Source organism: Sapajus apella, unplaced genomic scaffold (assembly GCF_009761245.1).
Source record: "Sapajus apella isolate SASKATOON/1434 unplaced genomic scaffold, GSC_monkey_1.0 scaffold9, whole genome shotgun sequence".
Taxonomy (NCBI): Eukaryota; Metazoa; Chordata; class Mammalia; order Primates; family Cebidae; genus Sapajus; species Sapajus apella.
The window spans coordinates 44,541,325-44,565,095 of record NW_022436949.1 but is presented as its reverse complement, the minus strand read 5'-3'; the positions used below and the strand labels follow the sequence as shown (position 1 = coordinate 44,565,095).

Here is a 23,771-nt window from a genome sequence, read left to right as displayed (position 1 = left end):
TGAAATGGATTTTCTTTGCTAGGGAGATGGGTCTTAGAATTTTTCTGGGGGAAATTCTGGAAATGGTAAAGAGCTGAGGGCACTAGAAGATGTGAAATGAAAAGAACACCTGAGAGCAAAATGCTAACTATTCTGTGCCAAAGGTACCCTTGGTGGTCGTCGTCATCTTCTTCTTCTTTTTTTTAGTCTTTTTTTTTTTTTTAATTTTATATCAAAATAATAATCTTACTAGTTTGCCTAGAACTCAAAAATGGCTGTTTAGCTCTCTTTAACCTCATTTTACCTTTTTCTTCTCTCACTTCAGTAGTAGGAATAGGAAAGATATGAGTCATAGAAACAGGCTCAATAAGTTCTAAAAACGTAGAGATGTGTTTCTAATGAGAATCCAGTCATGTCCACGTCAGCAGGCAGCTTCAGCCTTCACAGTGATGTGAAATCTCTTGACAAGACGCTCAGAAAGGTGGAAAGGATTCTCAAGGTCTCTTTCAGTGATGTGATTTTACAGTTTTTGACTGTTTTGATGTTCCCCCTTTTTGGAGCATTAACAAGAAGTGCAACCTCAGTTTTGCTAGCACGAAGCTAATCTTGCCTATACAGACAAGGTTAGCCTATTCAGCAAAGCAGAGTGTATAACCAGTGGGCCGATTTGGAATGAACCTTTCCCAGCTCATGTAGGGAATTGGAGAAGGGGGAAAGGGGGATGCTGGTGAAGGATGGACCTGGACCACACAGGTACCCCAGATTGCCAGTCACTATCTGACAGTTGTGTGACCTGGTAAGGACACATGTCTTAGCCAGAGAGTGCCCCTGGATCCCTGTGAAATCTGTTATTCTTGAAAGACTAAATGAAAGAATAGTACTTTATTTTTACTTTTAAATCATAGAGGTTCTTTATAAACACAGTACAAGTTCATTTTAGACATTTTGAGAAATACAGAAGAATGAAAGGATAAAAAAGTTTACTACTAGTTTTAACCTTTATGGTGAACTTTAGGGGAACATTTTCTTTTTACATTTTATTTCTTTACATTTTATTTTAGTTTATCTTATGTGGCTATGATCATACTAAATATGTAATATTTCCCTGCATACTAACACAAGTATTTTCTGAAAGTATTACACATTTTTATAGACATCATTTTTAATGCATAAATATTATAATAGTCCATTGAGATAGACCATAGATTGTTTAACTCTTTCCCCATTTTTTGACTTTTAATGTGTTTCTGATTTTTCAGAATTATAAGACACAGAATCTTTAAAAAGTCTTCTATATTGTTAGTGGGTAATATCATACAAATTATATTATCATATAGTAATTATTGTCATTTTTTGAGTTCCAAGAAAATTTCATTCTTACTAATTTTTTCAAAACCCAGTCACCTTTAGTTGGATAGAATTCAATATTTTCCTTCACTCAACTACCATGCAACTATCAATAATTCTTTTTCTTTCTTTTTTTTTTTTTTTTTTTTTTTGTTTGAGACGGAGTTTCGCTTTTGTTTTCCTGGCTGGAGTGCAATGGCGTGATCTGAGGTCTCTGCAACCTCCACCTCCCTGGTTCAAGTGACTCTGCTGCCCCTGTCTTCCAAGTAGCTAGGTTACAGGCGATGCCACAACACCTAGCTAATTTTTATATTTTTAGTAGAGACGGGGTTTCACCATGTTGGTCAAGCTGGTTTTGAACTCCTGACTTCAGGTGGTCCACCCGCCTTGACCTCCCAAAGTGCTGGGATTACAGGTGTGAGCCACCATGTCCAGCTACCACGCAACTCTTAATAACCAGGATGTAGATCTATGTGTACTCCGGAAAGTGAATACACTACTTGATTAAGGAGGAACAAATACATCTCTATGACTACATTTTTTGAAAGAAAATATCTTATATATTTCTTCTGTATATAAATGAAAAAATAGATAAGCAGATAGCTATCTAGATGGAAAGGTAGACAGGCATAAAAATAGCTATTTAAGATATATGCCAAATAGTAATCATGGTTATCTCTGAGGGAAGGGATTGATGGGTGATTTTTCACTTTCAACTTTATAGCATTCTGTCATTTTTATATGGACTTCATTTACAAAACTAACATTTACTTTTATGTTTCAACAAAACAAACAATGAAGTGTTTTTGTATGTGTTAGAGGTTGGAGCCCTGTCTCAGAAGTTACTTCCTAGGCTGGTTAGCTTGAGACTTCCCCACAGTAGCAGCTTCTCAGGGGTAGCCCCAACTCCTGGCCCTGTCTTCAGCGGAGGCTGAGGGGTGGGGCTTCACATTGTCACTAATCTGAAAGTGATCCGAGTGGAAAGCCCGTGGCCAGGCAGCAAAGAGCCCAGGGAAAACCAAGTGCGGGTTCTCTTCTGCACACCACTTCTTTGGTGTGCTCAGCAGGAGGACATTAGTGTGAAGAGTGTGCTCCAGGTGGCCAGTTAGAGACCCAGAAACGTGAAAACAGGGATGTGAGGCTGACAGCGTAGAAGACGTAGAAGATGCAGCAGTATAAGTGAGGCCACTCTCCTCAATAAGAATCCAAAGAAACCTAGGTGCTCACTCCCTGCATTCTTCACAACGGAGTTAGAGGAAATGGAGGATTCCTTTCTCATTTTTTAAACACCTTTGCATTGCCATTTTTCTTTCCTCTTTATTTTTTACAGGAAATAATCTCGTGTCAGTGGCCTGGGCACCAGCTTGGATCCAAAGCTCTTGTTTCTACCCCCATGATTGTCTCAAAATGTTATTTAATAATGCATGAGAAAAATTTCTTCACGCTGTCTCAGTCTTTACAAAACAGTTGCCAAGGCTCATAAGCCACTTTCCTTTTTCCCTTGTAATAATTGCCCAGGGATATGTTTCAAGATTTAGTAAGGAAGCAATTCTGTCATATCGATGATATTGCTCATATTTTATAAGAAGAGAGGCTTGACATTTTCTATTTGATTTGTTCATGGTGGGATCTTTTCTAACTTCGGCAGGAAATGTGAAGGCATGAAGGCAAAGTATAAAAATAGGACATTTTCTTTAAAATACAGACATTTTTAATGGTACTGCGTTGGATAGTTTAGGTTATAGTACTCCTAAGGTTTTTGCATATGCAACTTAATTTATCTATATTTATTTGTACACTCATTTTCTTCGCATCCAAGTTTTATAATCTCACCCCTATTTTGCTCTGATTACACTGCACTCAAGCCAAGTAGGGCTGCTTGACTTCCTCTAAATCCACTGTGGACTTCCCTCTGCCATGCTTTTCTCTCTGCCCAAATTGTGTCCCCGTCCTGCCTCATCAGGCAGCACATAAATCACAGACACATACAGCATACACACTCCCCCTTTTCCTTTGTCTCTCTGAGGGAACTCTACCTATCTTTCAAAGCCCAATCTGTAGTTCATTTCTGTGCTGGGAGACCTGGAGCCAGTTTCGTGGCTTCTCTGCTTGAGCCTCCTCCGCTTTTTAAGGGTGGATATTAATAGCCCCTGCCCCCTAAAACCGTGGTGGGGAATAAATGCAAAAGGCATTACGGTGATTTCTCCCACTGTGAATACTGATCTCATCCCTTATTCCCTCTCGATAGATATAGATACTCTGCCTTCTGGTAGAGGTTCATACATACTCTGTGAAAGTAATTGCCCTCATATGCCATAAGTGGCTTACAGTGTCTACTGGACTTTTGGCTTCTTGAGGAAAGAAATTGTATCATTTGCATTCCTCCATGGTGCTGAGCAGGTACGTGGCAGCACATCCTAAGGACTTGATAAGTGCTTACTGAATTTTCTTCATAGACATAAATTCAGTGATTTTTATTTAAACAAAAATATCTCAAATCTCTTTCAATCATATATAGTTTTTTTTTTTTTTAAGTGACACCAAGGCTTTTAGGGAATATTTCCTTTCACAAAACGCAGTTAGAAGATTAAACTCGCCACCAGCAGCAGCCCAAACATACCTGTATTGCCAGCTAATCATTTAATGAGCCAATAGAGGAAGTCAGGAAGGGAGGATCAGGCTGCAGAAACACTCGGATAAGGACCCCAAATCTGCTGGCATGGGAAGACTGCTAGTTGATGATACTATTCCCCTTTCCTCTGTGGGAATTGTTGAGTCATCAGGAATGGATGGGCAGTGGGAAGGGAAAATTTTCCTGAGACAGTTTAAACCTCACTTTTAGGTTCATACACAAACAGGGGCAGTTCCCCAAGGCCAGGCATCCTGCTGGTATCTGTATTGCATGCTTATTTAATTCATCCAATTTTAAGATGGGTTTTCATGTTCAAGTGTTATTTTATAAATTTTACATAGGATATAGGTATTTTTTAGCAAAACAAAGTAAAAAAACAAAACTCTTTTCAGTCATGAAAGAATTTACCTTGTGTAGCACACATGCACACCCACCACCACTTTGTAAATACATAAAAAGGCAGTAAAATTTTTATTGCCTGTGAGAGTTTGATGTCTAATAAACCAGTTTCAACAAAAACTGTAAACTTTTGAAATGGGTTTAAGATTGTGTTTTTAAAAACTTAAATCTGGCAAAAAAAAAAAAAAAAGAAAAAAAGCCAGCTTTTATGAAGCCCATGTGCTACATAATATGAAACTAAACTCAGAAATGTGCTTGGAAACACATGGAAAAAATGCCCTTACAGAAGCAGCAACTAGAAGTAAAATCTCTCAGCAGAGGGAGGAAACAGAATAAGAAATAACTATAGTTAGGCACAGAAGTACACAATACATTCTAGGAAGATTTCCAGTGAAGATTGTTTAATTAAAATATGCTGCTTAGAAACGTATTTTAATTGTGTTCCACCTCTCTCAAAAATTTGTATGTGGAGGTTGTTGGAGTGATCTTAAAAATGGTGACGAAGATGCCTGTTCATTCACAGGTGGAGATAATTAGGAGGGGTGAAGTTCGTTACCCTCACATACTTACTTACATTTAAAAGTATAATTTGTAATAAACAGGGTATTTCTAACTTGAAGCAGATACAGCTTCATAGGTGCCTCTACGATTTTGTGGCATGCACTGTTTTGTGATGTGTTGCGGTGTTGAATTGCTCCAATGAAGAGGTGAGCAAGGCACTGTATGTCAAGAAAGTCGATCCCTTCAAAACCCCTGTTCTGAAGGTTGATGCTCGTGAAGAGCTCTGTGTGAAGCCGAGATTGGCTCTCACAAGATATTATCACAGGAGTGCCCAGTGCTTGGGAGATGGTAGAAAGCTCTCAGGAAATGACTGACCCTTGAGGGAAGGCTGCCGTCCCTCCTTCTGCCAGAAGGTCTTGTGTGTGTGAAGCAGCTCACACCGCAGGCACAGGGACAAACTGCAGGGGAGTGCTCAGCTGTACCCAGAGAGCTCTTGGCCAGAAATCTTTACAACAGAAGGCAGAATATGTCAAAGATCATTGACTTGCCTTCCTGACCATTACCTCTCTCAGGAGCTGTTCATTTAAACTCAGGTGTAAACAGAAGACAGTGGAAATGAGAGGCAGGAACCCTGGGAGAAAGAGATTTAGCTGCTTAGAAGCTGGCAATGGGCCATGATGGATCTTCTCAACATCGTCTCTAGCCCCAAGGATGCAGGAATTTAGAAATTTTAGGGAAGTACTAATTCAGGTGAAAAATATTCCTGGTTGTTCTGAGGAGTGACATGTGAGGCTACTTAATAGACAGCAGTCATGTCCAAGGAATATGCAAAATAGGAGGTAGGAACTTTTCAAAAATGGGAACAAAACCAAATGTGGAATCTGCCAGTCCCTGTGCTTGATCCTTGGCAATGTTCTAAAGGAAATCATTGAACAGGTGGCTTAGGAAGGACCATGAAGCGGCATTCTGTTTTCTAGGATTAAGTCACGTCCTATTGAACTAGTCATCCTAACCTCATTTCTTCTCTCTTTGTAACTGGGCCGCTAGGTTGGTGTAGTAGAGGAGTGCACAGCCTTCAGCAGAATGTATTTACCATGTGTGGGTGCCGTGGTAGCCTGTGAACTAGTCAGAGAAGTGCTGCACATGTGAGTGGGCAGTTGTTCAGCTGCTGGAGAAACCAGGTGCTAGGGAGGGTGATTAATGAGCTAGTGTCAGTCTGGAAATGGGTCCCCAGAGACTTGGGAAGGAGCCTGTTCTTGGCAATATTCTGTGCAGTATCTTTATCAATGACTTTTATGAGACTATAACATGCTGATTAAATATTTTTATGACATAAAGCTATTAGGAATATACCAGTAGATGTTAGAATCTGGATTTAGGAGATAAACTAGAAATAGCTCAAACATAATACAATGAAATGTCAGCAAGACAAAAATTAAATTCTTTTCTGGGGTCCAAAAATACAATTGTATAAATATAGGACAAAGAAATAGGCATGTGAATAAAGATGTAGGGATTTTAGATGACTGTAAATTTCCTGTGAGTCACTAGGAAGGTATGGCTACCTAAAAGTAATAGCTCTGGGGCTGTGTTAGTAGACAGGTATATTGTTGAAAACCAGACAGGGGCTGTGCACCCAGCTGTGCACCCACACTGGCCAGATTTGCGCAGCTCCGGGTACCGTAATATAAATGGCGTGTTCTTCTGGGAGAGAAATAACACTGGGGCAGAGTGCAAAAGTGCTGAGAATAGAGGACTTCAGAATGTGTGGTATAGGTGGTTGAAAGATGGAGGAACATCACTAGACCCTTTGGTGAGTAGAAGTTTCAGGGAGGTGAATTTCGCCATGCTATGAGGAAGAGCAGACTGGTGTCAAAACCGCTGGGTCAGAAGTCTCATTGTCACCAGGAAGGGTGCAGCAGTAGCAGTACTTGTCAGGAATGTCACAAGGGACTCCTATATTGGATTGAGTCAGACCAAATATTAATACAACAATTTCGGTGAGCTTCGATTCTGTACCCAGCATTTTGCTGGACACTGGAGCCTAAGGTAATTTCTAGTTCTGAATGGTGATGATTGTATTTTTCATTATTTTTTATTTCAATAGGTTTTTGGAGAACAGGTGGTGTTTGCTTACATGAATAAGCTCTTTAGTGGTATTTTCTGAGATTTTGGTGCACCCATCACCTGAGCAGTGTACACTGTACCCAAGGTGTGGTCTTTATCCCTCACCCCCTCCCACCCTTTCCCCCAAGTCCATTGTATCATTCTTAAGCCTTTGCATCCTCATAGCTTAGCTTCCCCAAATGGTGGTGATCTCAGTGAGCCAATTACTTATGGTGAGGCTGGAGTGGTTCGGGAACACTTGAGCTGTAACTGTTGCTGATATTCTTTATCTAGACCTACACTGTGCAGCGCGGCAGCCACTAGCCACGTGTGGCTGTTCAACACTTGAAATACAGGATGTCTGAATTGGGATGTGCTCTCAGTATAAAACCTGTAATACACATCTGGTTTTAAGACTTAGAGTGCACATTTTTTATACTGATTAAATACTGAAATGATAATATTTTGGATCTATTGGGTTGAAGTGTTTTATTAAAACTAATGTTATCAGTTCCTGTTTACTGTTTTTCATGAGGCTGCTAGAATGTTTAAAATTGTCTTTATGGCTTGCTTTATGTTTCTCTTGGAAGTACTGCTCTAGAGTATAGGTTTTAGAGTTAACTTATAAATGTGTGAATTTCTCTTCTTTTCCTTGCAGACCTGAGAAGATGGCTAAACTCCCAGTGATTTTAGGCAATCTTGACATTACAATTGATAATGTTTCCTCAGACTTCCCTAGTAAGTGTCAGTTCCACATAATAGACAGAATTTTTGTTAGTATGGTTTTTACTTCAGTTTGAATATTTTGAATATCTTTTCAGATTATGTGAATTCATCATACATCCCCACAAAACAATTTGAAACCTGCAGTAAAACTCCCATCACGTTTGAAGTGGAGGAATTTGTGCCCTGCATACCAAAACACACTCAGCCTTACACCATCTATACCAATCACCTTTACGTTTATCCTAAGTACTTGAAATACGACAGTCAGAAGTCTTTTGCCAAGGTGAGTGTGAAGACGGAGGTTTCATTCCTGATGTCAAACTCTCCCTTTACATTTGGTTTCTCATGTTCTTTTATAAATATTTACATAATCTGATTTTCTGTTGTTTTTTTCTTATTCTGTTTTGTTTACCTGTTGCTGCAGGCTAGAAATATTGCAATTTGCATTGAATTCAAAGATTCAGATGAGGAAGACTCTCAGCCCCTTAAGGTTTGTTTTTTATAATGTATGTTCACCTACATATTCTGATTTTTCCATTTCAAAATGCACTTTCATGATACTGTACAAATCAAACAATTTAGCACATTTTAATTGACACAAATAAAAAATATACGACGTTACAATGTATGAACATATATGCTGAATCTTATCGCATATGGAATATTTAGGTTCCTGCTCCTAATTGACTGTTTTCTCTTTAAGGATGAAAGTTTCTTATACACACTTAATTCAGCAAACACTTACTGTGCACCTACTATGTGTCAGGTGCTCATGCTGTGGGCACTAAGAATTATGATAAGAATAATGTTGATAATAGAAATACTAACTGATAAACAATCAATGATCTTATTAATTGCTTACTCTAGTATAGTAATTATCATAGCAGTAGATTATAGGTTATGTTTATTGAAAGCTGCTGGTACTCCAGGCACTGCTCTAGTGAGAACCTTCTGGTTCTTATAATAGTCTTTTAAGTATTATTATTATACATGTTTTTTAGGTGAGGGGACTAGTGCAGAATTTAATTGCCTAAAGTAAAACATTAGTGGAAATAAGATTCAAACTCAGGGGTTCTGGCTCCAAAACTCAAATTGTTTTACTGTGACTATGTTAAAGTGACTTCCTAAGAGGAGAAGGAGACAAAGATCCGAAGAAAAAAAAATTATATTAATTATTATAAATATAAGTATATAAAATATATATAATATAGTGTCTGTCCTCAAGAAATTCAGTTTAGTGGGAAAAACAGTCGTGGAGAAAAAGATCTTGGTGCACAGATGGTATGAAATGGATTTTTGGACAAAACTGAAAATTAATACAGAAAAATGCTGAGGGGACACATGGAAGGGGTTGACAATTTCTTGAAGCATGTTGAGCGTTTTCTTGGTGCACGCAGAAGCACAGGTTAGTTGGACAGAAGAACTGCATAAGAAAAGGAATAGAAATGTGAAAGTGAACAGTGAGCAGGCCATCATCCAGGGCTGTTACATGGACGGGCAGGAAGGGGAGCAGGCAGGTGGGCTTCAAGGCAAGCTGGAAGTTGGACAGGACCCAGCAGTCTGGGGCTCACAGGCCTGGGGTCTATTGAAGATGGCAACGTTAAGTCTATGCTGTAGGAATGCCTCCTCCTTTACAATATATCTGAGTTTAATTTCTAACTCCATTAATCGAACCCTGATATTTCCCTTTGGTAACTCTTATTTTAGTGCATTTACGGCAGACCTGGCGGGCCAGTGTTCACAAGAAGCGCCTTTGCTGCAGTTTTACACCATCACCAAAACCCAGAATTTTATGATGAGGTAAATGATGTTTTCAAGGGAACACCCAATTTGACCAATTTTAAGGGAAACTTTCATGTATGTGCCTGCAAAATTCAGGAGAAGCTGCATATTCTACTGAAATTACAGAGATAGAACTGAATGTTGAAGTATTTCTTTTATATATATTTTTCTGATTGTAAAGTAACATTTTCATTATTAAAAAATAGAAAACTTAGGAAATGCAGATAATACAGAAAAGAAAAAGTCATAATCCCACTGTCACTACAATTAATGTTCTGGTATATTTCCTTACACATTCATGCTTTAGTTACATTTGTTGGACCTGAGAATCTTTCTTTCTTATGATTGGATTTGATTACGTAAAATTATAATGTAATTCATTGAAACTACTGTATGCATCTTATTTTGCAATGTTTTATCCTGATTCTTCATAATGCCTTGGCTGTGGTAACTTAGCGTAGTAGTTACTGTCATGTGTTTTCCAATTCTTCCTAGAAAGACCATCAACTCTCTTCCTGTTTCTGAGTGGTGAATTCAGGATTCATTTCTTACTTGGCACAATTTATAGTTTCAGTATCTTTGAGTGCAAATGTTAATATCTGCTTGGAGAACAAATGCACGTTTGTGAGTTGGGTAACACATAATGTCTCTGCTTCCACTGAGAATTTCTGTGTTTTTATAATATTCGGTTTTTATTTTGTCTTCCTTCCAGATTAAAATAGAGTTGCCCACTCAGCTGCATGAGAAGCACCACCTGTTGCTCACATTCTTCCATGTCAGCTGTGACAACTCAAGTAAAGGAAGCACGAAGAAGAGGGATGTCGTTGAAACCCAAGGTTGGGGGGGTGGTTCATCATTCCTTTGATTTTAAATCATTGAAACATTAGGTTCTTAAATTGTATTAGGATTCTGAATTGACATCTTTTTGTGAAGGGATTTTTAGATGGATTTTATAGGTAATGGATACGTAGCATGTCTGGATTGCATATGTAATTTTTTTTTTTTTTTTTCAATTTTTGAGCACAAGCTGTCCTCCCACCTCAGCCTCCAAATTGCTGGGACTATAGGCACGCACCACGACCCCCCTCCTCGGCTAATTTTTTTATTTTTTTGTAGAGACGGGGTTTCGCCATATTGCCCAGGCTGGTCTCGAACTCGCGAGCTCAAGCGATCTGCCCACCTCGGCCTCCCAAAGTGCTGGGATTACAGGTGTGAGCCACCATGCCCAGCCTGCATATGTAAATTTTTATAAAAGAAGATTGTAGAATTCTAACCCCAAAGAGGCCTAAGTACATTGTAGACAACGTTCTGCAGAGATTACATTTAGGTCCTTTTAAATGTCTTACTCTGATTGATATGAACAGTTGTTAAAAATCAGACGGTATTGCACTAGCTTTCTTTCGTAAGCTTTCATACACTCACAGTGTTTTGTTGTTGCTCTTTGTTTTCAACAGTTGGCTACTCCTGGCTTCCCCTCCTGAAAGATGGAAGGGTGGTGACGAGTGAACAGCACATCCCGGTCTCAGCGAACCTTCCTGCAGGCTACCTTGGCTACCAGGAGCTTGGGATGGGCAGGGTATGTCACATTTTAAGGTCGGTTCATCCCAATTCCTTCAGAAAACATTAAAGAACAGCTAAAACAACAATCACACACAAAAAAGCACACAGTATTTTTGCTGTTCCACTGTTTCGATTTTAAGTTATTCATTTTCCATTAAACTTCAGCCTTAGAAGACAATGCTGTTCACAGTTACTAGAACGTCTCAATTACTGTTTGGCATTTTGTAAGCTCTGAACTAGCAGTGCCTCAGCAGAGAAATAGAGAGCTGGAGATTTGGGATAAGGTCTGTCTCTGCCAACTGGCCATGCTCAAATAAAGATGAGTTCTTAGGGTCATGCAAACTGTTAGAAATTTTCCTCCAGCTTAAAGTAAGTCAAGTATGCCAAATCTCTCACCCATGTGGTTGCACATTCTGAAACCTTTCTGATTCACGAAAACCTAATTTTCTCCAGATTTCTTCAGTTGGTTTGTTGGCTTTGCCTTCTTTTTAACCGTCGTACATTTTATAGACTGCAGCTTTATAACATGCTTAAATAAAGGCTCTTCTTTTTATGTTTGTCTGCATTTAAATAATGCCAAATTTGCATTCATATTATAGACAAATGGTTAAATTTTCCCAAAGAGGGATAAATTGTATAACTGAGCATGACAGAAAAATGGAGCTTTAAAAGTTGAAATTAATGTGAGCAGATGATTGACCCTTTGCCTGTGCCAGGCCTGCGTATTGTCCTGTTTGCTTTATCTGGCACTTTTTACCATCTTCTTTAAAATCCTGAGCTCAAGTTGGGTTCAGATACTAGTATAATAGGATTCTTTCCCTCTCAAATGAACAATAACTCACACAGCTGCAAAGAAACAGAAAAGATAACTTAGAAAATCCAATAAGAAAAGCATTGTACTTAGGGGGAGGAAAGTGGGCGGAAATGTGTATCAGCTGCATTCCTGCTGTGGGCCCAGCACAGTTGCCAAGTCACTAAAGTTCTCTGGGCCCTCTTTCAGTCCCTCATCAGTACCCTCGTTGATAATCATGTTAGAGCCAAAATAACTAATCTGTCGCCGTACTGTTTCCTCCATATTTTTTTAGCATTACGGTCCGGAAATTAAATGGGTAGATGGAGGCAAGCCACTGCTGAAAATTTCCACTCATCTGGTTTCTACAGTGTATACTCAGGTATGTGCTCCTTCATCAAAATTAGCAGTGGCTGCTCTGTGACTAAGTTTGCACCATTTTGCAAGAAAGAAAAAAAAATCCTAGTATGTTATATTACCATATTTTTACTCTATAGGTCTTTTTCTAAAGAAAGTACAACTGAGGTACTCATATATATTCATATATATGACTATGACAAGTACCATTTTTTAACAGATTTCCTCTTTTGTTGGAGGAACTTCTTGATGTTATTTTTACATGATCAATTTTATAGTCTTTAAAAAATAGGATGAGGCCAGGCGTGGTGGCTCACACCTGTAATCCTAGCACTTTGGGAGGCCAAAGTGGGCGGATCACTTGAGGCCAGGGGTTCAAGACCAGCCTGACCAACATGGCAAAACCTTGTCTCTACAAAAATACAAAAATTAGCCAGGCGTGGTGATGTGTGCCTGTAGTCCCAGCTACTTAGGAGGCTGAGGTGGGGGGATTGCAGGAGGATAGGAGGTCAAAGCTGCAGTGAGCCACAGTCCTGCCACTGTACCCCAGACAGGGCGACAGAGCAAGACCCTGTCTCAAAAAATAAATACATACATAAATAAAAAAGCATGCTACAAGAAACAAATGCTTCTATTTCTACAGCGTATATATTAATAGACTTTCTTCTTCTCTTTTTCTGCTCCCTCAGGATCAGCATTTACATAATTTTTTCCAGTACTGTCAGAAAACCGAATCTGGAGCCCAAGCCTTAGGAAACGAACTTGTAAAGTACCTTAAGGTATCACATGGCTTTCTTAGTAACCCCTTTTAAATGAGTTTGGAGTAGTTTGGGTTTTCTCTTTGGTGGTAAGTGGTGTTCTCACCCCTTAGAAGCTACTGTAAGGAAGCTCTTACCTGGATGTCTCACATCAGTAGCTTCTATGTCGTTTAGATAGTGGCTAGAAGTGGATCTAGAAATGGCACTACTCCTGCCTGTGTCCTAGTCCCATGTATTCTTTGCCCAAGGCAGGATCTCTAAAACATAATGTTTCTCATGCGTGGAAAACCCCTCATTTGACGCAGACCTCCCTGGGTACCGAGCACAATGGCAGCCGCCCAGCGTCTCTCTGACCCTGCTTCCTCCATCCCGGCTCCCTCTGACTCCTGTCCCCTTCTGCCTTCCTCTTCTGGTTAATGGCCCTTTGTGATTCCATGGGCCCACCTGGATAATCCCTGTCATAAGGCCTGACTAGCAGCGTTACCTCCCCTGGGCCATGTGACGTATTCACAGGTACTGAGGACTAAGACACAAATGCCCCTGGGGCCATTCTGCCCACCACAGCCTTCCCTTTGTTTTAGAGGGAATTCTTCCATCCTTATTTGGAACAGAGTGGAAATTACTTTGGGCTGGTTTCCTTTTAGAAGGATAACATGAACTATGCCATTCTGTGTCCGCAGAGTCTGCACGCAATGGAAGGCCACGTGATGATCGCCTTCTTGCCCACCATCCTAAACCAGCTGTTCCGAGTCCTCACCCGAGCCACCCAGGAGGAAGTCGCAGTTAACGTGACTCGGTAAGGGAGGCGGATGAATGGATGCTCGTCCTCTCTTCCAGTCTGTCCACATCTGGAGCACACTCATGCATAGGCGGGATGCTACTATGTGCTGAACATTATATTTAAGAAATATCTTTGGTCCCATATATAAGGACCCCATCTAATTCCTTGTCTTCGTGTTGCCTAAGTTCCAATAGCATCATCATTGTTCTACTACTGCTGTGATAATAATGAAATGTTTCCATTTTTACATATTCGTTGCTTTATTCACTCCGGTGGTGTGTAGGGTCATTATTCATGTGGTTGCCCAGTGCCATGAGGAAGGATTGGAGAGCCACTTGAGATCATATGTTAAGGTATGTAAGACACTGTTCTGATCACTTACATCTGTGGCTCTCCAGTTTTCCTTCTAAGGACTTATTTTTTCACAATCCTGGTTATTTTGGGATGTACTTGTAACTTACGCCTTCTCTTCTATTCCTCATAGCCAACACTTGTACCTGAACAGGGAGGTACGAAGAGGGGCAGCTATTTATTCATTTACTTAATTTCATTCTTTCAGTTATATTTTTTAATGGGTTTTCCAAATAATATGACTCAATGTGGAAGTTTAAAGAAGACTTTTAAGTTGTTCTTGGCTAGGCCTCTGGTAAAGATAGCTATCTTCATTTTTCTTTTTTCCATCTAAAATTTCCAGCACAACTGCTTCTCCCAGATAGGAGGGTTAGCTCTGGCTACAGTCGAATTAGAAGACTCCCTGGGCCGGGCGCGGTGGCTCAAGCCTGTAATCCCAGCACTTTAGGAGGCCGAGGCGGGTGGATCACGAGGTCAAGAGATCGAGACCATCCTGGTCAACATGGTGAAACCCCGTCTCTACTAAAAATACAAAAAATTAGCTGGGCATGGTGGCGCGTGCCTGTAATCCCAGCTACCCAGGAGGCCGAGGCAGGAGAATTGTCTGAACCCAGGAGACGGAGGTTGCGGTGAGCCGAGATCGCGCCATTGCACTCCAGCCTGGGTAACAAGAGCGAAACTCCGTCTCAAAAAAAAAAAAAAAAAATATGACTCAATGTGGAAGTTTAAAGAAGGCTTTTAAGTTGTTCTTGGCTAGGCCTCTGGTAAAGGTAGCTATCTTCATTTTTCTTTTTTTCACCTAAAATTTCCAGCACAACTGCTTCTCCCAGATAGGAAGGTTAGCTCTGGCTACAGTCGAATTAGAAGACTCCCTGGGACAGTGAGAGATGTTGTTAGGATAAACATCAACAAGTTATTTATTTATATTCAACATCCAGTGAGTAGAGTGGCAGTTACTACTCTAAACAGTTGCACATATTCTGTTTAGTATTAGATACCTTTGTAAATTACAACTACGTGATAATTTAAAAAGTAAAGTTCTGATCCTTTAGGGTATCAATCACCCATTGTTGTGCCCCACATTCCTTGAAGCCCCTGGCACAGGTGGAGTTACAGGCTGGCTGGTCACTGATCTGACCGGGTTGGATGACTCATATTTTCCTGAAGGCATCCTGGACTCCTTTTCGTCACATGACTCATCCTTCCCATCTTTGTATCCATACCTTCCTCTCCCACAATTGAGACTGTATCTCAGTCCCTGATCTCCATTCTTCAGAGCCTCTTAAGCTTTCAGCCCATCTTGGAGAATAAGTGCATTAAAGTCTCTTTCCCCTTTCTTCAAAGTATGCGTATAAGGCTGAGCCGTATGTTGCCTCTGAATACAAGACAGTGCATGAAGAACTGACCAAATCCATGACCACGATTCTCAAGCCTTCCGCCGATTTTCTCACCAGCAACAAACTACTGAAGGTATGTCAGGAGAGTCAGTGTGGCTCTTCGGTATTGAAACTGATTAACAGGAATTCACTCCACAGGCTGATCACACCCTTTCTGAGTGCTCTTAGAGACAATCACCACCCCCTAAAAAGTGGTAGCAGAGTTTGTTCTCTGATACCAACTTTTCTAATTGTGTCTTGAGAGAAGAGCTGCAAAGCAACACTGTGTTCAGAGCTTCATTGGCTCTTGAGGATTAATAGTCATTAGATTCAAATCAGTGAAGGTCGCTGACTTAGAGATGCTAAAGACAGGTGTCACCAAGCAGAGGTCAGTGACGAGGAAAGACTACACCCGTAACCCCGCATAGCCTCGTGCTGGCTGTGCCATGCTGAGCACAGGTGTCCAGTTTCCCGACAGGATGCAGCTCTTTGCTCCTGGGCATGTGCAGGCAGAAGGCGCCTGCCATTCACCTTTCGGCTCTGATCATAATGCACCAGGAGGTGCAGCTGTGTTTTAGGGTCACACCTCCTTTATGTCAATAACATTGCCAGCCTGAGAGAGTTCACGTCTTACCTACCAATTTCTTGTTTTTCTTACTGGGTCCTGTTCTTTTTTCTTTTAGTATTCGTGGTTTTTCTTTGATGTACTGATCAAATCCATGGCTCAGCATTTGATAGAGAACTCCAAAGTTAAGGTATGTTACTTCAAGCGGAAGCTTGTGTTCTTAGGAGAAAAGAAATCTCTTTTACTGGTGTGTAGCTAACATTTCTTCACGCTCTCTATGTGCCAGTTACAGGACTAAGTGCTTTGCAAGTAATAAATCATGTTAGCTTCATAACAACCCTGTGAGGGAAGTACTGTTCTTACTATTTCACAGATGGGGAAACTGAGGCCAGCATGGCTGAGTTACTTGCTCAAGGTCATGCTGCTAGTAAGTGGAGCCACCAGGTTTTGAGTCCAGTCTGGCCCCAGAGGCTGTGTTCCTGAATCACTTGGTTATTAAACCACAGAAAAATACGGCTTTTCCTTTGACTAGCTTAGAAATCTTCAAGTTTGTTGAAATGGAAATTGTAGTTTCAGCATAAATTTAAAGTGTCATTACCCAGCATTTATTGAGTGCCTTGACCATTTATCAGGGTCTTAGATGGGAGTGTCTCACCAATTTCATCTTCTTCAAAACCAATCAGTAGACGCTGAGATTATCCATCTCGTGGGGGCAAATGCGCCGTCTTAAATTTCCTCTCTGCCCCAGCATCCCATTGTGGTGGTGCCTGGACGTGTGTTCCTTTTTGACTGTGGGTCTCCCCTGCTGTTCCCTGGTTCCCACTGGGCTCAGCCCTGAGATGACTGGTCTTGCCTCTGGATTGGTGCCCATTGAGGTGTGGTTGGCTACCTCAGGCTCTCTCAGGCTCAAAGTAGATAAGTTTCTATAAAGCTCCAATGCAGTAAACAGAAGTGGCAATGTCACTTTCTCACTTTGAAGTTTTCAGGTCTTCTCCAAGACCTGCAGAGTGCTGGAGTTGTCCTTGTGACAGTGAAGTAGTATAGTTGTTTGTGGAGGCAGGGTCCAGTTGAAGTATTATAGAAGGAGCTTGTGTAGGGAGCGGGTGGTGCTAGGCACTGTCTCACAAGGCACACTTGTGCTGCAATCCTCATAGGTAGGAGAGGGATAGGGAGAGGGGGCAGCATCTGGGCCTCCTGCACAAGGGATCTGAGCTCTCCAAGGAAGCCTTGGAAAGCCTGCTAGATTTTGCTGGCAGAAGGTTGACGGTTCAAACCTAAAGCCTTCCTTTTCCTCCCGTACAGCAGACACTGGGGCCTGGCCAGGTGGTTTCTCCTTTTCATTTTCTCTCTCTCTCTCTCTCTCTTCTGAATCCAGTTTAAAGCTTCTGATTTTAGTGCATAGGGAAATGCCAGATGGAAGTGGGCCCTGCCTTCCACAGAGAAATGCTCCATCTAAATCATGCCAGAGCAGCCTGCCAAGGAAAAATCTAGCAGATTGTCTGCTTGGCAGTACGAAGCTAAGTGTGCGTGCACACACACACACATACACACATGCATACACATCATATAGATATATTACTTTTCTGTTAAAAAATGTTGTCTCAGTGATATGTGGGAGACTGGGAAGGAAGGGGAGGAGATGATGGGGGAGAAAAAGAATATGAATATGTTTATTACCACTGAACTGTACACGTAAAACTGGTAAAGGTGGTAAATTATATATTTTTTCATGTTCTATACAGAATAAGATTATAGCCTGTATTCGTTGGCTAGGGTTGCCATAATAAAGTACCACAGATTGGGTGGTTTAAACAATAGAAATTCATTTTACAACAATTGAGACCCTGAAAGTCCTAGGGCAAGCTGTGCACATGGTTGGTTTCTTCTGAGGCCTCTCTCCTAGGCTTGTAGATGCTGCCTTCTGTGCGTGTCAGCATCCTGATCTCTTCTTATGAGAGGACACCAGTCATATTGGATTGAGAACCACCCTAATGACCTTACATTATGTTAATCACCTCTTTACAAACCTTGGCCCAAATTGCAGTCATTTTCAGAAGTATTAGGGGTTAGGACTTCAACATATGAATTTGCGGGGGACACAGTTCAGCCCATTACTAAGTACCAGTGGATTTTTTATGATTTTTGGCTCTAGATAAATGTGATCACTTCAAAGGAATGGCAACTTGATTATATTCAAAATATAACCAATTCATTCTGCAACTGTTCATTGAGTCCCTACTATGTGCAAGGCATCACAGATTACAAAGTTCAATGCGTCATGGTTTGTGCTCTCAAGGAGTTCAGGTGGGAGGGTGTGTAGTTCGTCCAGTGGCTGCCCTACCTCATGATGAGTGCTCTGAAGAGGTAGGCACAGAGCATGGGGAATCCGGGAAGACTACCTGGAAGAGGCGTCAGTTGCAGTGGGTTCTGATGAGCAAACAAGAGTTGGCTAGGTGATGAAGGAGAATGAGGACCAGGTGGGGAGAGAGTTGTGTTGGTGAAAGCTAAGGACCCAGCCCCACAGTTCAGGGAATTACATGAACGTAAGTCTTTCCTGCCTTACGACTGCAGGGAAGACCACGTGAGTGATGGTCAAGGAGGCAATGAGCACTTCCAGGAACACTCACAAGAAGGATATTCAAAATCAAGCGCCAATGACATCTTTCTGATTGATGGCATTGTTAGAAAATAAATAAAGGAATTTACTTGCATGTGTTTGTTCTCAAGATGCCAGATTAAACCATAGCACCTTAAGGGTGGTAATGACCTGAAAAGTGTCTTCTGGTCCAACTCCTCCCCTACCTCACAGAGGCAGAGACAGAGACGGAGACTGTGAAGTGACCTGCCCAGGGTCACACGACTGAGCAGTGCCAAGAACTCATGGCTGGGTCCTAGTGGCCTCTCCTAGGGTGCTGCTGTTTCCAGTCTTACAACGTGATTCATCAGCACCTCTGCTCTAGGAAATGGTTTGTTTTTGGAACTTAACACAAACCACTCAAATGCTACCATGTACAACCTTTTCTGTAAGTTAATTATATCTTGGCCCTAAAACAATATTCAGAGAGTTTTTAGAAGTAGTTTAAAAAAAAAAAAAGTGCTTAAGAGGAAACACTGGCATCCCAAAGGAGAAAGCTTAACTATAACATAATTTACTATAAAAAGAGATTCACAAACACCCGCTTACCACCTTGGAGGGTTCAACATTTTCACTTTTAGAGCACTCCCCTCTGGCTTCTGCCTCCCTGGCCCTGCAGACACCCTGCTGTTCTTTCCCCTAATCACACGTTATTGAGCTGAGAACTCCTCTAACATTTTCTTAAAGCCTTCATTCAGTTAGGTGTAATGAGTTCCTTAAAGCCTTCATTCTCTTAGGAGTAATGAGTTTCATGTTTGAATTAGTTGTTTTTGTGTTTATCTTACTTACATCTGAAGAAATTTATGTCCTAATCCCTTGTTTTAGTCTTCTGAATTTACCAATAGTCGCCATTACTATACCATTTGTGATTTCCAAAACTTTGATTGCATCCCCTCAGGGGTTTTAATATTTTTAGACTAAAATTATTAATTTATTCTGATGTCTTTCTGACACTGACCTTAATACTTTTTCCGACTGGGGAGTCTTTTCTTTTTTTTTTTTTTTTTGAGGCGGAGCTCTTCTCTTGTTGCCCAGGCTGGAGTGCTGTGGTGCAATCCCAGCTCACTGCAACCTCCACTTTCTGGGTTTGAGCAATTCTCTTGTGTCAGCCTCCCAAGTAATTGGGATTGTAGGCACGAGCCACCACACCCGGCTGATTTTATATTTTTAGTAGAGACAGGGTTTCACTATGTTGGCCAGGCTCGTCTCAAACTCCTAACCTCAGGTGAGCCACCCACCTCGGTCTTCTAAAGTGCTGGGATTACAGGCGTGACTGGACAGGGTAGTCTTTCTTAAAGTACCATGATGAGGTACACACCAGTGTTGTAGGAACACCTGGGTGCTGGATTCCTAAGAGCTAGATAAGCTTTCAGTGCTGGTTGAAATGTCCTACCCAAGGGTATCTGCACACGCTAGTGTGTATTAAGCTGATGCCTTCGTGTCATTCCTGGTGGTAGTGGAGTGAGTCCATTCAATGGATGTTTACATGGAGGCAGCGTTATGCTTACCTCCAGTGCTGCGCTTCTGCTGAAGGTGGAAGTGGCCACCTTCTTGTCCCCAGCCAACCAAACTATGCATTGTTACATTCACTGAGGAAGGGTGTGAATCAGAGCCCCTTCGAACTAGCATCTAAAATAAGTAATTTCCTTACTGCAGCAGATGGACCTGCAAAGTATGGATGAATTGTCTATAGGACTGTGCCAGCCTTTCGTTTCATAGGTGACACGTGCTTGGAAGCTACAAGTGGTATTTGAGAAAAATGTGAAGCAGACATCATGAAAGCCTATGGAGGAGTCCTCTTTCCACCCTGTGCCCCTATGGTCAAAGTTTGTTAGTGTTTCTTTTCCACCATGTATATTTAGCAGCTGTAATTTCAGCAGACTCCTTTTGCATTTCCTTTCCTCCCACACGGAGTGAAGCACATTGCTGGCATTCCACAGGTGTACTGGAAGAAAGGAGGTTGGAAAACCCTGCATAGCATAGGATGAATATATGCCCTTACGTGTTGCTTGTTTACTCTCCGACCATTTTCTAGCTTAATTCGACAAGAAAAGAACTTCTTTTGAAACTGAAAGAAGGAGAGTATGGTTCATATTCTAAATGGACTGTTTGGACTTCCCCTGAACCAAATTTGTAAACACTGTACGTATGTGACAGGTGGAATGCTAATATGTGTACGTCACACTCGAGTGTTTTGAACAGTTGTTTGTAATGTGCAAAGCATTGAGGAAAAAATGCAAATGGAGTTGAGAGTGAATCCTTAACCTTGGAGCTGACCTAGTCATTGGAGAAAGAAGACATTCAGCTTGGAACATTTAGAGCAGAATGCAGGAATGTGTATATGTGAGCTTTAAGAATCGTAGATTTATGTGGGGACGCAGGTGAATTGTTACCTGAGCCTTGCAGGATACCACAATCTAGGGATAGGAGAATGAGTGTTAGGCAGAGGAAATAGCTTATGCCCAGGTAAGTTCACTGGGGCAGAGTTCAGGCTGGCTAGATTGAGATTAGAGGGGAAAGAGTAAAAACCAAGATTAGCTCAGAAACAAAAGTGAGCTTATAGAGAGCTGTGAAGCCAAGCAGCAGACACATTGGTAGAGACCTAGAGAGGTAGAATAGGTTCTGTAGGAGTGGCAAGATGACAGAGAGTGTAAAGGTGAGCAGAGTGGCTTGGAAACATTTATATCAATAAGTCTGCCTATCCCCTGAAGTATAAATAGCCTATGGAACAGATTCGCCAGACATTTTAAATTTCGATTTATTTATTCTTTTAGCTCTCTAACAGCAATAATATGAAATGACATTTTATGGTGATGCTGATGAAAATATGGCATTGCGGGGTTAAGGTGGGATTGGGGATAAGGATGGAGAGCATGATGAATGAGCAAGCGAGATTTTTTTTTTTTTTTTTGAGACGGGGTTTCGCCCAGGTTACCCGGGCTGGGGTGCAAGGGCGCATTCTTGGCCCCCCCCACCCTCCCCCTCCGGGGTTCAGGCAATTCTCCTGCCTCAGCCTCCTGAGTAGCTGGGATTACAGGCACGCGCCACCATGCCCAGCTAATTTTTTGTATTTTTAGTAGAGACGGGGTTTCACCGTGTTGACCAGGATGGTCTCGATCTCTTGACCTCGTGATCCACCCGCCTCGGCCTCCCAAAGTGCTGGGATTACAGGCGTGAGCCACCGCGCCCGGCCAGGGAGATTATTAAGACATTGTTAATTCAGCCCTGCAGTTCCACTATAGATATCTGCTGAAGAGAAATGCAAGATATATCTGTATAAAGACCTAAATGCAAATGTGCACAGTAGCTTAATTCATAATAATCTAACAGTGGAAACAAGCCAAATGTCCATCAGCTGGTAAATGGGTAGAAAATTGTGGTAATTCCACACAATAGAATGCTACTTAGTAATAAAAAGGAACGAGGTAGTGACTGATGCAACAGCATGGTTGGATCTCAAAAGCCTTCTGTGAGCTGAAAGAAGTTAGATACAAAAGACTACGTATCATGTGGGTCTATATCCCATATATGGCAGTATGGAAAAAGAAAAACCACAGAGCACAAAGCAGTCCAGTGGCTGCCCAGGACTGGAGGTGGGGATGGGGACAACAGATGTGCTTTCTCTACTTGACTGTGGTGATGGTTACACAGCTATATTCACTTGTCAAGACTCACCAAACTGTAGACTTTAAAAGTCTGAATTTTATGGTATGTAAATTATACTTCAATAAACCTGACAAACAAAACATAGCACAGTAGGTCAGATTTAACTCAGGGAAGAAAGGCCACCTAGATGTTCAGTGTGAGATCATAGAAGAAGGAGCTTTTGAGAGAGGCAGTGGAGTCGAGGACTTGGTTTACCAGGGAAGATGCAAGGTTATGAGTTAGGCTTGGGATGTCTTATGCTTAGGGCTGTGGGTTTAGTGGGTATGACAGAGACCTGAAGTAACAGTGAGTTAAACAGGAAAATAAAAGTTTATTTCTTTCTTCATGGAAACCCAAGCTCATAAGAGGCTTCTGTTCCACAGTTATGAGAGGCCTAAACTCCCTCTATCTTGTTGCTTTGTCCCCCTGGGGTGCCGCTTCTCCTTTTGATCTAACTGGGTTCACCACCTCATCCATACTGGAGCCAGTAGGGAGGGAAAGATGCACCTTTGTCTTTAAGGATATGACCCAGAAGTTGCACTGCCACATCACTGCCACTGCTATTGCATTGGCCAGAGTTTGCCATGACTGTACATAGCTGCAAGGGACGCTGGTAAATGTAGTCTTTACTTTGGGTATCCATGAGCCTAGTTAAAAGTTGAGGCTCTATTACTATGAGAGGGAAGGGAGAACAGATACTGGGAAGTCACCAGCCTTTGTTCCACAAGGGGCTGAGGTACAGCCAAACACATTTCCAGTTGGCAGATGGAGGTTCAGCCTTGGACAGAGAAGAGAACAGATAGAACTAAAGAAATTTGCGAGTACTAGTCGCTGAAACCATAAACCTAAACTTTTCTCTGGGGAAAATGACTGTGCTGTTCTGAGTCACCTGATAGGATTAGTCATGCTAGATACTTATTGGGGTACTGACTCCAAGGGAAAATGGGAAGGAGCTCAGGAGACAGTAGGAGAGCCATCAGAGCGCAGTGCAGGTGTGATCCAAGGTTAACAGAGAGAGAAGGAAGGAAGCATCTTGGGCCACAGTGGAATTCTAAGTAAGAGAGGTAAACAAGGCCACTGGAGAGACCTCAAACCTCTGCCTTAGTCATCAATGGAGTTCCACATCCCCCAGCAACAGGCCTGCTACAGCTTCCCTGCCACCCTCAGTCACTGGCAGGGAGCAACCATGCAAGGCACAGGTGGTCTCAGTGCAAATGCAGCTGTAGATTCCAGAGCAGAGTGATGGGGCCTGGAGTTCATTATGTTCCCTGCAACTGGAGATGTGAGGTGCCATTCTCATGGTGTCAGCAGGGCAGAGAGTGAGATAAACATGCAGATTACAGAGAGAAGACTGATGTTTGGGAATGAAAATGATGAGGAGGTAGGAAGAATGGAGGTTGTAGGCTGGGCGCAATGGCGCACAGCTGTAGTTCCAGCACTTGGGAGGCCCAGGTGGGAGAACCGCTTGAGCCCAGGAGTTT

At 41.7% G+C, this 23,771-nt stretch overlaps 1 protein-coding gene across 40 annotated transcripts in view; it reads left to right on the top strand.

Moving 5' to 3' along the window:
* Positions 1-23,771, top strand: part of DOCK9 (dedicator of cytokinesis 9) — a 297,719-nt gene that overhangs the window by 192,828 nt on the left and 81,120 nt on the right. For 27 of the 40 annotated variants that reach the window (XM_032277575.1, XM_032277569.1, XM_032277568.1 and 24 more), the window contains 12 exons: positions 7,623-7,702; positions 7,786-7,973; positions 8,115-8,180; positions 9,398-9,490; positions 10,185-10,308; positions 10,927-11,048; positions 12,118-12,204; positions 12,869-12,958; positions 13,618-13,733; positions 14,002-14,071; positions 15,414-15,539; positions 16,129-16,200. In XM_032277575.1, the coding sequence (XP_032133466.1) occupies positions 7,623-7,702; positions 7,786-7,973; positions 8,115-8,180; positions 9,398-9,490; positions 10,185-10,308; positions 10,927-11,048; positions 12,118-12,204; positions 12,869-12,958; positions 13,618-13,733; positions 14,002-14,071; positions 15,414-15,539; positions 16,129-16,200 (1,234 nt within the window). Of the gene's footprint in view, positions 1-7,622; positions 7,703-7,785; positions 7,974-8,114; positions 8,181-9,397; positions 9,491-10,184; positions 10,309-10,588; positions 10,682-10,926; positions 11,049-12,117; positions 12,205-12,868; positions 12,959-13,617; positions 13,734-14,001; positions 14,072-15,413; positions 15,540-16,128; positions 16,201-23,771 lie in introns of all 40 variants that reach the window. The other 13 variants (XM_032277548.1, XM_032277533.1, XM_032277538.1 and 10 more) reach the window with 1 other exon arrangement.